Genomic DNA, 16,347 nt, shown 5'->3' with positions numbered 1-16,347 from the left:
CATCATTGCTCCTCGGAGCCTCTGCCCCAACCATCGCCAGCTTGTTGTAGGTGAACCAAAAAGGTCACCATGGAACCGAGCTAGGAATTAAGCAAAACGTAATTTTGCTTCACATTTACCAAGGCAAAAACAAAGGCTAAGTTGCAAGAAGGGAAACACATGATCAAAATACGAGGGCTACAAAACTGGGCAGAGTGTTCCTCCATGAGCTCCCATCCCAATAGCTTGTTGTTTGCCTCCTCCCACTTTGCACAACGGCTAGAGTCCCAACACAAAAAACCTATAGTTTTGCTAATCTTGATTCCACCTGATCATCGATTAACCAAGGTTGCATGTTACACAATATTCAAACAGGGTTTGTGATAGAGATCTCGTGAGTGTAGTTTTGCAAGGGGCACTCCCGACTCCAAGCCTCAAGTCCCAACTCTCCTAGAAAGCTCGTACAACAAGAGAGAACTAGAGAATTGCTTCAAACTTAATAGGAAAAATAGTCATCAGGTTGAACAACCACTTGCTAGCAGATTTTGAGGATGTCTTAAAGGAGCGGCACAAGGAGAATTCGAGATTGTGTTTGCATAATAGGTGATTCTCTATATGAACCAAGAAAGCCTATTGCAAGGTTATTCTTGGAAAAAAGGCAAGAGGATTCCAATACATTCAATGTGCATTGATTTTTGATAGCTTGTCAAATACTAAATTCAAACCTTGTACTGAGAAACGATTATCTTAGTAGCCAATAAGAACTTTTCTTTAGTTCGTAAAACATAAAATATCATTCTTATTTTTAGCTAGGCAAAAAGAGAAGGCATCTCTATGGCCTTTGCCCTTTGGGCAGCCAATAAACTCAAGTTGACAAATTAGAGAATTCCCAAATAATTGAAGCATAAGATGCATAGAAAAACTAGAAATATGATAAACTAGCACAATAGCTCTCCTTTCCAAAAGCAGCAATTTCCAATGGCACTAGGCCCACACTCTCAAAGGTCATCGGGCAGCACTGCTCGAAAAAAACCTAGGTATTGTGTAATCCCATCTACAAATTTTGAGATTTATCTCTAAATTTTTAATTTGAAGGTGATAAAACCTACAAAATTCAAAGAAAATTAGTATAAAAACCTTCAAATTTAGTTAATTTACCTCTAAAATTTCTCATATGTAGGTTTGCCAAGTTTTTTGGCGATCTGAAGTAATGACTATGTAGTGGGGTGAATGTTTTTGGCAGTGATGATGAGTTATTGATATGTAGTATCTTTTGTTCACTCAATAGTAACATTACTTTGAGTTGTCTTGAGATGAAGGGGCTGCTTACACTAGTTTCTATAGAATATGGATGATGAGATTGGTGGGAGAAATCTTTTTCTTTTTGGATTCAAAACTATCCTGAGTTTGAGATGGCTATCTATAAGTCGATTATGGTTTTGGTTTCCTGTAGTCATAATAAAGTTCATTTAAGATCTTATAAACTAGTAAGGTCTTTTGAATTAAATAGCTTTGTTATGAGTTCTCTTATAGTTAAAGTTTTATGAAGTCCATAATAATGTTCATCTTAAAATATCATAAATTAATTAAAAAAATAAATAAATCTTCAACAACTTATTTATCCCCTCTTTGTTACGCGCGTGCGCGCGCGCACACAGAGAGAGAGAGAGAGAGAGAGCGCACAAAATGGATAAAAATAAATATACCTCTCTGTACTTCTATAAAGGACCTGTAGGCTTACTAGTACGACCACCAACCTCCACTTTCACGGAATCTTGTAGCTTCGCCCCCAATTACATAGTCGTAATTTCAACTTCACCCTGTTGGAAAGGAAATCATAAGCTTGCATCATCACAAAAAGAAACCTAAAATGCATTCTCTATTCTCTGTGAAACAATTTCCCTTCCTGCCGTTATGTAGATTATATACATATTGTTGTGCACTTCTTTTCATATCCTCAGCCACCAAACTCTCTCTCTCACTCTCTCTCTTTCTCTCTCTCTCTCTCTCTCTCTCTCTCTCTCTCTCTCTCTCTCTCTCTCTCTCTCTCTCTCTCTGAGCGCACTGAGTTGCATGCAACACTACCGGAACCAACCGGATCAAGGAGTTTACGACACGTGGGGGGGATTCCTCCCCCTTTTATAATATTATAGATGAAAGAGCTGGCCATTTTTAGTTTTAGTTCAACTTGATATATTTTTACAATTTTTTTTTTGTATGTGAGAGAGAGAGAGAGAGAGAGAGAGAGAGAGAGAGAGAGAGAAAGAGAGAGATCAAAATAAATACATATATAGATAACTCTTTGTACTTGTATAAAGGTCTTTTAGGCTTATGAAAGGGCTAGCCATTTTGAGTTTTAGTGCAACTTGTTATATTTTTACAAATTTTTTAACTGAAATTGCATCCATACATATTAGAGGGCCTTCACACGGGCAATTCTGTAACTACTCCAAAACTTTCCTTGAAGGAGGCAAATGGAATATGTGAGCATTCACACGCACGTCTTTTTTGTTCCAAAGACTTGCTAGTGTAGGTCACTTTATTGCACACATAAAATATGGACTCCTTGATTAGAATGCTACCCATAATCTCAAGTTACGTTTGTACAAAAGGATGTTCCTATTCATAAGCTTTTGCAAAATAGCAAAAGTTTATGAAAAAGAACCAATCTCCCTACATTTTAGCTCAACTACTCCAAACTCTTTCGAACACATCGTGTGAATGTGAAAATTTGAAAAGAACCCTCTATTTTCCTTTTCAAAACTCACCGTGTGAAGAACCTCTTACACCCACACTTCGATATAGCAAGGGTTGACCCACTACGAGGATGCCTTTAGAAGTTATGTTTTTACGGTTTATTCCCTTTTCGTGTTGCTTAATGTGAAAGACAGGCCATTTTAATTTTAATAACGGGCAGTGCCGGCCCCACTTTGGCAAAAGGTCAACGGAACTCTCATAGACAAGCAACCTTTTCTGTCGTTCTGGCAAAGCAATCTCTGCTGATAACAACACGTTGCATGGGCAGCATGAGTCGCACCATCCCACGTCCGTGTAAGCCATGCTAGTGAGGCAGACCAAGAGGAACTGGCCATGGGACACGTCTGATACAAGAGCAGAAGCGATATGGCGCAGCGGAGCCGGCGCAAATCACATGCCAGACGGCTTATCGCCTCTACTTTTGTTTTCAATCCCTTCATCCTCTGCGGATCTACCTTGTTTTTGCTCTTCCTTCTCTCCTTCATAGCTGGACCTCTCCTAGTCTCCCCTGCTCAGCAACAACCTGTTCCCATTCACCAGGTAATGGATTTCTTTTTCTGTAAATTATCTTCAAATCATCTTATTTTACCTGTGATTTGGGTTTCTACAGCTGAATACTTATTGACATTTCGAGTTTTGCTTGCCTTGATAGCTTTTATTGTTGTTTCACCTTCTATTGGCGTTCATGAGGCTTTGAGCTTCTGTAAATCATTGGTTACAGGAGATCTAGAGATTATACCCTTTTTTGTGCGTGAAAAAGATCCTTCTATTAGTTTTTTGAAACTGCTGCCCGACGGGCTACAACTCCTCTAGTTGTTATATCTCAAGTGAATGTCCCAATGGAATCGCAATATTTATTTTGTCTTTAGGTATTTATTTTACTTATTTGACAAGATTCTGGGTAGGGCAATTTATTGAAGGGGGTACTTAAGGCCCCTGGGCTAGAATATAAGTACACCTACTCCCCATTGTATAATCATTAATTCATTGCCTAGTTGATTGGTTTAGCAGTCTCTCTCTCTCTCTCTCTCTCTCTCTCTCTCTCTCTCTCTCTCTCGCATTCTCTCTTGGCTCTACGCTTCCTCATCATTGACTTTGACATGGTAGTAGAAGACAAGGCGATGCACCCTGTGCAACCATCTCACCCTTCCAGAACTCTTGATGCACTCACAGTAGTATCCAGCCATCTCATCCAGATAGAAATCTTGATGCACTAGAATCACATTCATTTCACTTTCACTTAGCCATTACATCTGGACCTTGTTGATCTCTAACAGATGTCTAGATGCACTTAGTTCAAATCATTCATCAGTTAAAATGCTGCAGACATTTCATCTTTCCAACACATACTCTAACAATACACACATGAAAGAGCATGTTCAATCTAGGAGCTTTCCAATTCTATGTACATATTTTCATAAATTCATTCCACAAAAATTGTTAGCCTATCAGTATCTCTAAAATCTCAAGGAGAAATTAGTGACTTTATTCAATTTAAGCAATCTGTGACAAAGGAGTGGAGCGGCTCCCCTCTTGTGCAGACCGCACCGCATCGGATTCAACGTGCTTTTTCATTAGTAAGTTTTGGAATAGATAATCCAAAAGCCTCAAGGTACAACTCAAAACTTAAGAGAATTTGCGAGGTTCTCTTCCTCTATCCACTTTGCATCGAGAGCCAAAATATGCCCTTGACCAAATTATCTGGTGGACCTACCTTACCTTTCTGTTCTTTTCTTGTGCCATGGGACCTGCTGGTAGCCCCATTGACCTCCCCTGTCCACTGGCACCTCAATCTGAATTGTCGGAATTTTGTGATGAACCATCGGCGGATTCCCACAGTTCTTCGGAACTCTCGGATGAGCTATCGGTTGATCCCATTACTTCTTCGGAATTCTTTGATGAACTATCATGGCTCCCTTGGCTCTTTCGTTTTCTTGGAAGCCTCTTGCCCCGTAGAGGTGGACATGGCTTATCCATAGTATAGGTTGATGAGCAGGCATGCATACCAAAACCTTGCTTGGCATGTCTCATAAGTCTCTGAATGGAGTCAGGCCTCTTTTGCAGACAATACGGTTGAATCTCTTTTGGCTATCCACAACAGAACCGCTCAATCTAGTCCTTCAAAGTGATCTTCTGAAACGAGGACACTAGCAAATAGGTATCCGAAAACCTCTCGCAATAATCATACAAAGTGTCTTCCTTATTCATTCTCAGATGATGCCAAGCAGTGATGACATCTTCTTCATATTCTTTCGTTATCCAGTCAAAAGTGAAAACTCTCTTGAGTTTTACCTACTTCTTAGGTGCTTCTTTGTGCAACAATAGAGTAGACCACCCTATGCATTTCCTTTCAAGTAAGATGCTGCCCTTCGTACCTTGGAGAGTTCCGAGAAACGAAGGCGACGTCAAACTCCCGGATGAATTCAAGTGCTGGATGGGTGTCGTGGTAGCTTGAAAATGTGTCAAACTTGACTACTTGACCCCATCCTTGAACTCCTTGGTCTTCTTGTTCTCATTATCTGAAGTTAGAAGGGAACGAGATCTCCTCTGAATTTGCTAGATGGATCCCTATGCCTTCTAGACCTTTTCAAGAATTTTCTTTCTTGCTTTTTCTTCGCTTCTTCTGTTTTTCTCATCTTGTCTGGATCTAGAGGTAGACGAACTAGCAAAACTCTCTGAAGACGAAGAAAATTTGGTCATCTTGGAAACGAACATGCTTCTTACATATGCTTGCCACCTCAAAAGTCGATTTCCAGCCCAAATAACAGGAAAATCTGCTGATTTCCTCTTCTTCCGAGAGTGCTTTAAGCTCTTCATCAATTGGATTGTCTTCTTTTCAAGAGCTTTGTCAAAACTTTTCTACGAGTACAATTTCGGCTTTTCAGCACTCAGCTTTGCTTTCTGTTTCATTACTGGCTCTTGAGGTGATTCACATATATTGGGTCCTTGGAGTACTTGATCAATCTTTTCATGCACGTGTCAACCTGAAGTTGATGTTTGTACTCCGCATTATCGAGATTCCTCGTTGGAAATCAACATCTCCGTTGGTTTCTTTTGTTGCCACGCTGGGGCTCAACTTTTCATCATCTCCTTGGTAACCAACCATCGGAGGGATGTTGTCTCTGTCTGGTTCTCCGCGAGAACCCATGTGTGCTGCAAAAAGGATCGGATCTTTTGTAGAAGAAGAATTGTTTTGAGATCTGATACCACTATTACGGGCTTGGACACTCCAAGTGAGAAATCAATAGCAACACACAGACAAAATGTGCAAATAACTGAACTTTAATAGAGAAAGATAGAGAAGAGGAGTTTTGACACGGAACGACGGAGTTCCGTCCCCAGATGCACTGGGCCCAAAGATTGGCGCCCCTTTCGATATTTTTTTTTTTTTCCTAGAAAAAGATCCTTCTATTAGTTAATGAAAACTGCCCATAGGGCTACAACCACCTCTGCAAGAGAGGGCTACAACAAGCATGATGGGGAGACTCTCCAAATGAAAAAACAACATATATACAATGAGGCTAAATCAAGAGATGGGAGGAGGGAAGAGCCACACAGGTGGACAGTAGTGCCATCTGAGCACCCCCTGAACGATGGTGTAGAAAAGATTCTCTCTCTCGCTCTCTCTCTTGCATTCTCTCTTGGCTCTACGCTTGTGCATCGTGGACTTTGTCACTGGCAAGAGGGTACATGACACAAGAAAAATGTGGAGACTCTCCGATGCTTAACAAATAAACATACAACTGCTAGATCATAAAATGGAGAAAGGAAAAGCCACACATGTGGTCGATAATGCCATTGAATGCCCTCGAAGAAAGGCCCTGTATTAGAGATAATATGTAGAATCAAGAATTGACACTTCCACATATTCTCTATTCCCTGGCCTTTCTTCATGGTGGTTGAGGGCATTCAATGCCATTATCGGCCACCTATGTGTCTTTTCTTGGAGTGCTACTTAGGGGGAGAGAGGTGGATGTCCTTGCAGTGCTCTCTATTGCATCCCACATCTACCACCAGGTGTGTCAGGAGCAGGCCTTGCCTATGGGCACAAGCAGGCAGCATTGGAGGCTTTGCCGCACCAGGTCAACAATCTGTCAATATGGGCACGAGCAGGCAGCGAGAGAATATGTAGAAGTCTTATCTAGAGCAGCAAGGCAAGCAAAATTTAAAATGTCAATAAATATTCAGTGGGTTAAAGCTTTTATTTTCTATAATTATGTTCTGTTTCACTTTATAGTGGCGTGGATGGCGCTCTGAGCTTTTGTAAATTATTGGTTACAGGAGATATAGAGATGCCATTTTTTTTTCGTGAACAAGATCCTTCTATTAGTTTTTTGAAAATGGCCAACTGGCTACAACTCCTCTAGCAAGAGAGTACATGATACAAGAAAAGGTGGAGACTCTTCCATACAAATAGATATACAATTGCTAGATCACAAAATGGGAGGGAGGAAAAGCCACACATGTGGCTGGTAATGCTACTGAATGTCCTGGCCCACTGCCTTCGCCGCCACAACTTTATGAAAGCATGGCGTTGTCTCTGTACATTGTCAGAGTGTTATGTGCAATGAAATTGAGAGAATATGTAGAATTAGGAATTCACACTTCCACAATCCCTCGTTCTTTCCTTGCATTAATGAATGCAACTTTGCATTATTGATGGTTTCTTTTAGTTTTCTGAGAGAGAAAGAGAATCAAAGAGATGAAGTAGAGATGTAAAGAGATAGAGGGAGAGGATAAAGATGCATCAATGGGTCCCAACCAACCCTCTCAAGGCCCCCCCACACCGTTATCGATGTGGTATTTGCTGTAGATTGTGTAAATGGAATGTACACTAATGCAATACTTCAATGCGAGACTCGACTCGACTCGACTCGAATGAATGATGTAGCCGCAGTAACTCTTCAAAATGAAGTTAAATTGATGCACCTTTGTAATGTGGCTCAATGTGGGTTGCGGATGGTCACCAACGGGTAGATCTGGGGCTGATTTGCACACCCGATGTGAGAGGTTTAAGGGCTGAATGCTGGATGGAAAAAGCGCAGACGTAATGTCATGAATATCAATTTCTAACCTTCTAAAAGTATTCTCCAACTTAAATTGGCTACTCAAGTCCAGGGAAAATAAAAAGAGGACAAGTGAAATCGATTAAGTGCTCTCCTTACTGTTCACTAGTCTTGCTTGTTCAGAAGAAAGACAACACATTTCGAATGTGCGTCGATTAACGTTCTCTAAATAAGATTACAATTAAGAATAGGTTCCCGATTCCTCAAATCGATGATATCCTAAACAAGCTACAAGGGGCACAAATTGTCAGCCGCATAGATCTCAAGAGCGGCTACCACCAGATTCATATTGCTCCTAAAGAAATGCATAAGATTGCATTCCGAACAACTTTCGGATTTGAGTTTCTAGTAATGTCTTTCTACCTTACTAAAACTCCAACAACTTTCAATTGAATGATGGACCGAATTTTTGGTCCTCACCTACAGTCCACAATAATCTTCTTTGACAACATTCTAGTCTTCTCTCACACAGAGGAGGAACACAAATGACATCTACAGACCGTGTTTGAAGAATTGCAATAGGATAAACTTTAAGTTAATGTCAATTAATTCATAACACTTGTTGCTAGTGGGGGGCTTGGTTTGTTCCAATTAATGCATAGCCAATTTGGACTTGACTTTCCTTGTTCCATGTGGATCATGTTCAACCATGCTTAATGTATAGAGTAAATGACGCGTTATGGCTGCGATTTGTCAAAATTATATGGAAGTAATCTTTTCGTGACCATAGCAAGGATGACAAGACCTTCATGTTGGACCCAAATTGGAGCATTGCATTTTGATGGGCCGATTGGATTTGAGCCTTTTCTCAAGAACAAGCACTACGTAAACTTCCCTCCCGTGGAATTGCAAGGGCACCTTGCAATTTACAATCCTGATTACATGTTGATTCATGATGTCTTTGGTGATATATAGATCCTGGATGTGTCTTTTGTTTGTAGCTTTCATGTCTGATTATTATAAATATTTCTATACATTACTTTTTTACAACTTCATTTCTTCACCTATTTTTGGAATGCCATTTCAAAAACTTTTTTCCATTTTAACTGATGACTGGAAGGAAGTGTGCAGGGTACCTCAACTTTTTGTCAAAGGAGTTAGGCATATTATACTTGAATGAATACCGAAAGAAAAGGTCTTGATTTTTGGATGCCAATCACCAAAGTGTGAGAGTAACATCAATATAAGCTGTGATGTACTCAATTTGAAGGAATAGTCATCATTTTGAATCAAGCTTCTTGAAAGCTTATCTTGAATTAAGCATTATGTTATTATGCCAACCAATTATATTCTTTCATACTATCCACATTCTGATCTTTGTCTGAGAAGCATTATCGTTGAAGGTTAGCTATCCTATGCATTTCTGATGCATTTTTTCCTGGTTTTAGGATGCAAAGGACTCTTTAGCAAAGGACATCTGGGCCTCAAAGCTGTCTCAGAACTACTACGGTTGCAGTGATCCAAGTCCTTCCTTTCTAGGTTAGGAATCTTAAATACTCTGTCAACTGATGCACATGGATTCAGTGAAGGGTATGCATGGTTGCAATGAAGAAGAGACTCATATAAGTTTTCCCTTAGCCTCCAGATAGGGAAATAGATAATTTTACAGCAGAAAGGTCATATGAAATTTTGGTACCTCTAATGCTACTTTCCACATAAACACATCTTTCTTTAATACCATAGAGTGTTATATGTAGTTTTGTAGACACCGTTCCACATCTGCACTCTTACTTTTGTTCTTCTTTAGGTTTTCTGTTTGGTTTAAACACAACAATTATTTAGATTTTGGGGCTTTTAGGCCACCTTTGTTGAAGGAGTTGCAATCATAACTTGAGAAGAAACAAGTGGATTCTCCACCTCCATATCAGCATAAAGATCATGGTTCAGCTTGTAACAAGAAACAAATGTGATTGAGCTTTTGATATCATTGTAACAAGCTTTTAATATTGTAGATGGGGTGGAGACATTGCATTACTGAATTTGGAATCAAATATTTATCATAACACCAAGAGCTGGAACTTGAATAACATAACAAAAGAGAGAAAGGGATAGAAAATGGTAGCGATTGCTTGTGCACAAAAGAGTGCTAAAGTTATGTATTTCAAGTGAATGTCCTCTCTCATCCTATTCATCCATTTTGTCATTTTAGGTATTTTTAAACTTATTTGACATGAGAATTGGGTCGGGCGATGTATTTCAGGGCCTCATTATAATAATCATCTAGTTCATTGCCGAGTGTGTTAGTTCAATGACTCTCTCTCTCTCTCTCTCTCTCTCTCTCTCTCTCTCTCTCCACACTTCTGTGCCGTATACTTTGACATGGTATCAGAAACTTCGGCTTGATGATCTTGGGATGCACCAAGGAGGTAGAGTGGAGGTGACAAGAGGAGCCAAGAAGTAGCAACGATTGTTACCTTATACATGTGGTAGTGATGTGTGTGAACACACTTAGGACCATCGGGGCATTTTTTCTCTCACTAGGAGGTTTTTTCCCCGTGCATTGTATATACGCCCAATTGCACACTAAGTGATATACTCTCTATTGTGTGCCTTGAGCTTCCTTCGTCTTCTCCAAGCTGTGTGTGTCTTCCTGCAACCCTAATTCCAACAATTGGTATCAGGGCAAGTTGCGTCCTCCCGGGCTTAGTCGCCGGCAGCTCCAGCACATGCCTACTCACTTTCTCTGATTTTTGTGAGCTTTGGCGAGCATCCGCAGGTCGACAAATATTTTGGGGGAACTCGTAGAGCTTGGTCTGCTCAGATTTTCCACTATAGGTAGTGCTGCGCAAGGGCCCATAGTTTTTCCATACGTCAATCATGCGTCTCACTCGGGGGGATATGGAAACCCGAAATAAGCATGACTCAGACCCCTCGAAGATTCCATACGTGGAATACCATACGACACCCTAAAAAATAATATATATATATATATAATAACTTGCAATTAAAACACTAGAGAAAAGCATAAAACCACAGATTGCATTAAAACGCCATAGAAAATGTAGAATCTAGCTGAATCAAGGAGTCGGGAGTTGGGGAAAAGGTCAATAGATACAATAGATACTAGAGCCAAGCAAGAGATAACAAAATATGGATCCTCCAAAACCAACAAGACTGAAGACTCAAATGTCTCCAAATGACTAGAGTCTAGGGCATCGCAACAGGAGGCAGGATCGAAGCGGCTCATGGGTGAAGAGAAGAGGTGAGGCACTCAATGTGAAGCTTGAGGAAGCACAAGACTACAATCGGGTGTGCAGGTTTAGATTCTCACAGATGCGTTCACTCATAATGACCCAAGCTGACATTTGGGGCAAAAAAATGTCCACGTGTAAAAATCCATGCGAAGTGAGAAAAGATGTTTCTCACGTCATCCTCACACGGACGCGCCTAGAAGCCCGATTGATTTTCCTCATGAATGAGAAAAAAACTATGGCGCAGGCTATTTCGTCATTTTGTGCAAAATTTTTGTCAATGCCGTTTTTTGCATAACAGGTCCCTTACAGTCTTCTATGGTTTGTGCTATATAGCACGTCTTGTTCCCGCTTCGTTTCTTCTCTTTTCGAATAGTTTTCACATCAGGTGCAGCATTTACCATGCTTGACAACAACACAAATGTTTTCAAGATGTTTGCTACTGAGGATAGATTGGATGGGGACAACTACCCTATGTGGGCTTATATGATGCAATATGTTCTAGTGTCAAAGGGCGTTTGGAATATTGTGCAGGGCATTGATGTACGTCCTGGTTTTGAGGATATAGGCGATGTTGCAGGTTTTGGTGGTAGGATTGCTGTTGCCAGAGCTGTTTTCCCTAAGCTCGAAACAGGCTTTGGGATATTCTAGCTGGTCTTTATGCAAGTCACAATGAGGCTAAAATTGCGTTGCTACGTAAAGAGCTAGAGTCGAAGATTATGCATTAGGAAGATGAAATGGACACTTTCCTTGCCGGTGTCAAGGATACAAATGAGCAACTAATTTCTACAAGTGAAGTCATTTCTGACAATTCCCTTGTGCAGACTATTCTTGATGCTTTGCCAGATTTGTGTCAAACTTTTGCTAGTACTTGGAGACTTATGACCCAAGGAATCTAGAAGTTGTCAAGTTTGATGCAGTATGCACATTGATGTTGTAAGAATCACTTTCCAAAAAAAACAGGACTAGACAACGTGCAGTTGAACATGCCTTTATTGCTGCTCAAAGAGAAGGTGATAAGAACGATGTAGCCACTTGTCATGGTTCTTCTGCGAGTGCTGAATCACTTTTTCCTAATGCTTCCGCTGACAACAATTCGTTTGGGAATTGTGGTGATAAGGGCAAAAAGAAGATGCGTTGCCATTATTGTAAAGCTAATGATCACTTCATCAAGCAGTGTCCGAAATTGGAGGCAAAAGAGGCTAAGAAGAAAGAGGCTGGATCAACTATAGGGTCCAATACAAGTGTAGCTATTGTAGAGTCTACTGTGAAAGGATGTAGATGCAGAGTGGGATTTTAGTGCAGAGTGTACTTATGATCTTGCTGTCCATGATGCATGCATGTCAGTTGTTGTAGATTCACATGTGTGGTATTTTGATAGTGGTGCTACAAAGCACACTATCTCACATCATGACTTGTTTACCTCTCTCGAGGATGTCCCTCATGGAAATTCAGTCACTTGTGGCAACAATGCCTCTTATCCGGTTAAGGGAGTTGGAAAGATTGTGCTTACTGTTGCAAATGGCAGTTCTTTCACACTTGTTGATGCATTGTATGTACCTGGGATCAAGAAGAATCTTTTGTCTGTATCTGCACAACCTAGACTTGGTCTTGTAGTCAAATTTGTGGATGACAGATGTACAATACATGATCTCAGTTTTGGTAACGAAATTGTTGCATTTGGCATTTTATGCCGTGGGTTGTATAAGCTCATTTTGTATGACAAGTGTGGGCAGAATTTTGCAAATGCAGTTGTGGATTCTAAGGCTATTTCAGATGCAAAACTTTGGCATGCACGTTTTGGGCGGTTGAATTTTGCCAGTTTGCTGCGTTTGCAGAAATCTGATATGGTTGCTTCTTTGCCGTCTCTTGAAGAATGTGTCAAACATGTTTGTGAAGGCTGTATTTTGGGTAAGATGCAGCGTTTGAAGTTTCCAAAGGATGGTTCAGCTAGGGCCACATGCAGGTTGCAGTTTGTGCATAGTGATATTTGTGGACCATGCAAACTCTGTCCTTGGGCAATTGCCTTTACTTTGTGACTTTCATTGATGATTTATCCAGGCATGCATAAGTGTATTCGCTTAAGGCGAAGTCTGGAGTGTTTTTGTGCTTTAAGCAATTTCTGGCTATGGTTGAAAACGTCTCGAAATGTACTATGGACACCCCCGTTCCGATCGAGGGGGGAAGTATATGCCTCATGAATTTAATGCATTTTTGGCTAGTCGTGGGATCAATGTATGGTCAAAAGTCAAGCTTTGCCGCATTCGTTTTGTCTCGAGGCCATCATGTGTGCCACTTATGTACTTAACAGGTGTCCTACAAAAGCTTTGCAGTCTATGACTCCATATGAAGCATGGCATGATAGAAAGTCTTCTATTGAGCACATGCGTGTTTTTGGTTGTTTGGCATATGCTTTGGTGCCATAATTGCAGCGCAAAAAATTGGATGCTAAGGCTGTCAAATGTATTTTTGTTGGTTATAGTACTGAAAGCAAAGGTTACATGTTGTATCATCCCTAAACAAAGCGTATCCTAGTTTCACGGGATGTTGTGTTTGTGGAAGATTCTATTTAGCCCTTGTTGTCATGTACTAGAGACAATAATGTAAGCTCACAAGACATTTATGACACTTTGTTGCCTCTTTTCAGTGGTGGAAGTTCGAAATTCCAATGAGGTAAATGTACAGCCTATGAGGGTTTGTGAAAATGTTAGATCAGTCTATTACTGATGCAGATGTACATGATGTACTTGATGAGGAAAGGCTGAGAATGAGCAGGCTAGAGGTATGCCAAAATGGCAGGTGCATACTTTGCGTGACAGTAAATTGGATGCACCTTTGTCTAGTCATACTCGTCATGCATTACACAGTTTGCAGAGGATAGTGGATTATCTGTAAACCTTGGTAAAACCAAGGTAATGGTGTTTAACACAACACCAGAGTGGATCAGGAGATTAGCACCAACTTTCACATATGATCAGGAGATTGTAGAGTATACAGATGCATACACTTACCTTGGGGTTGTCTTCACTGGGCCGAGGTTTTCTTTGGGGAGAGCAGCAAAGACTGACTGACTAGAGCTTATGTGGCCTTGGGAGGCTTGGAGAGGATGTATTCGCAGGTTCAGTTCCAGGAACCTCGGACAAAGTTATGGCTCTTTGATACTTTGGTAGCCTCAGCTATGTTGTATGGGGTGCAGATATGGGGACCTTGTGTAGGTCAGGATGGTTGGAGACGTATGGAGAGGCCCTTGGTATCTATGATCTCTCGACTGATCAGAGCCAAGGCCTCCGTACCCCACGCTATCATTCGAGCAGAGCTAGCTGCCCCTCCTATGGAGATTGATGCACTTACTAGTCTCCTTTTTGCACATCTTGTGGGATATTACAAGAGACAGATATGCTAGAGTGGCCATTGAGTCTTCCAGACAGTTAACTCTTCTGGGAGACACTTCATGCTGGTATGCACAGATGACATCTTGGTTTCAGACACATGGGTTCACCATGGGCAGGCTGCCCCCTTTCCAGTACTCTCTTTAGACACCCTCGATGTCTCTTACACGGGTGGAGATTACTAGACTCATTCGTCAGGACCTGATCCAGTTGGATACCAGGAGGACATGGATAGAGCCGCCACAAGAGTTGGGCACGAAGATGGCTTTCTATAGAGAGCATCTTCTCCACCTCATAGGAGATGGGTTTGTGATTCGACCCATCTACATGGACACACATATGTCTCATGGTTTGTGGTGTGCCATTGGTCAGATACGCACATCCTCACATCAGCTGGAGATTGAGACAGGTAGATTCAGAGAGATACGAGCGGACATCAGGATATGCCGCTTTTGCCAGCTATAGCCAGAGACAGAGCTAAATTACATATGTCATTGCACATTGTACTATGAGATTCGGGGCCGTTTCCATTGCTTATGCAGAGAGGGTTTCAGTCCTTTCTCTAGGGTCATGAGTTATGAGGATCAAAGATGTCTTGGGCTATATCTACTTGAGTTACACAGATATAGAGACACTTTACTGGGGAGAGCTAGAGAGAGACAGTCCCAAAGACAGATTACATATTCTTTTCACTAGATATGGGACAGCCAGAGGAGCAGCCATCACTGCAGAGCTCGGTCCACACTCATTCGACCACTACTGACACTCTCATCGACCGAGCACGGGAGCTATGGAGATCTAGATGGCCACGATTGAGGAGAGGGGCTACACAGCATCGACGGAGACTACACCAGAGGATTCAAGCCATACTCTCTCGACATCCAAAGTGCAGATGAGGATGGATTTTTAGTAGTAGTAGTATTTTTGTTCTAGTTTTTTTGTACCCAGACATGGTATTAGATTCACTATTTTGTAACAAATTGGTCTCATATGTCATTTTGGCCTTTTGAGACGTCAATATAACATTTCATTTCATTTCTCTCTCTCTCTCTCTCTCTCTCTCTCTCTCTCTCTCTCTCTCTCTCTCTCTCTCTCTTTCATTGTGTTTAGTTTCTCTCAAGTGAAGTAAAGTAACCTTGTGTCTGTGTGGAGTACTAGTTTTGAGTTAAAATCCTTAAACCCTTTCGCTGTACCTGACAACCCCGATCTCCTTCCTCTCTAGAGCATAAAGTCGATAGCCCTAGGAAAGAATATTGTAGCCGACAAAAATCATTCAATTGGACTCAGAATCAAATTTCCCTCGTTGCTTCTTCGAAACATGGATGTAGGCACCACTCTAAAAAACCCAAAAAGTGGAGATATCAGATTTTCTACCGAAGTAAGCCTCAAATGAATTCTATCGGGGAAGCAAAGGCATAGTAGATCGATTGAGGGGATGAACCATTGTAGCAACTGCCTCAGCCCATAAGGTCTTCGGGAGATCTTGATGCTCGAGCATTGTCCACCCATCTCCACCACATTTCTATTCTTCTGCTCCACTACCCCATTCTTTGAGGGCAAACCAATATTTGCAAGCTTGTAGCATTGCATTTGAAGCTATCGGTGGGTATGTATGCCAGATGGGGAGTCGTGAATAGCATATTGAAAGATTTTTATAAGCTTTAAAGCATGCAATTTTCCATTTGTCAATCGGACCTTAGAGTAATGAGCTATGGCTTAAAATCGATGGAAATCATGGCGATCATAATTTTTTTGATGAAGATCTCGTCACCCAAGAACCATTTTTGCGGAGTGGGCTATGTTTATTTGCGGCCATGAGCCGTCGGCCGTACAAGAGGAGGTTTTCTATGAGAATTTTACGATGCAGAGTGCAGGGAGAGCAGTTAATGCCATGCCGTGCCATACCGTGCTGAGAAGAATGGGGTGGAGTGGAGTGAAGGTGGTTTTTTAAAAGGCAAACTCAAG

At 41.2% G+C, this 16,347-nt stretch overlaps 1 protein-coding gene across 2 annotated transcripts in view; it reads left to right on the top strand.

Moving 5' to 3' along the window:
- Nucleotides 1-2,889: 2,889 nt before the first annotated feature.
- The window catches only part of LOC147443184 (protein ROOT HAIR SPECIFIC 17-like), an 84,477-nt gene continuing 71,019 nt past the window's right edge, over nt 2,890-16,347 (top strand). Inside the window, exons 1-2 of one of the 2 annotated variants that reach the window (XM_086529091.1) lie at nt 2,890-3,276; nt 9,191-9,281. In XM_086529091.1, coding sequence (XP_086385217.1) covers nt 3,103-3,276; nt 9,191-9,281 — 265 coding nt within the window. In that variant the 5' untranslated portion in view covers nt 2,890-3,102. The remainder of the gene's footprint in view (nt 3,277-9,190; nt 9,282-16,347) is intronic. The other variant, XM_086529093.1, reaches the window with a different exon arrangement.

This window comes from Adiantum capillus-veneris, chromosome 14, assembly GCF_014529385.1.
Source record: "Adiantum capillus-veneris isolate H3 chromosome 14, ASM1452938v2, whole genome shotgun sequence".
Lineage (NCBI taxonomy): Eukaryota > Viridiplantae > Streptophyta > Polypodiopsida > Polypodiales > Pteridaceae > Adiantum > Adiantum capillus-veneris.
Note: the sequence above shows the minus strand (reverse complement) of the source record. Positions and strands in the feature narration are given on the sequence as shown.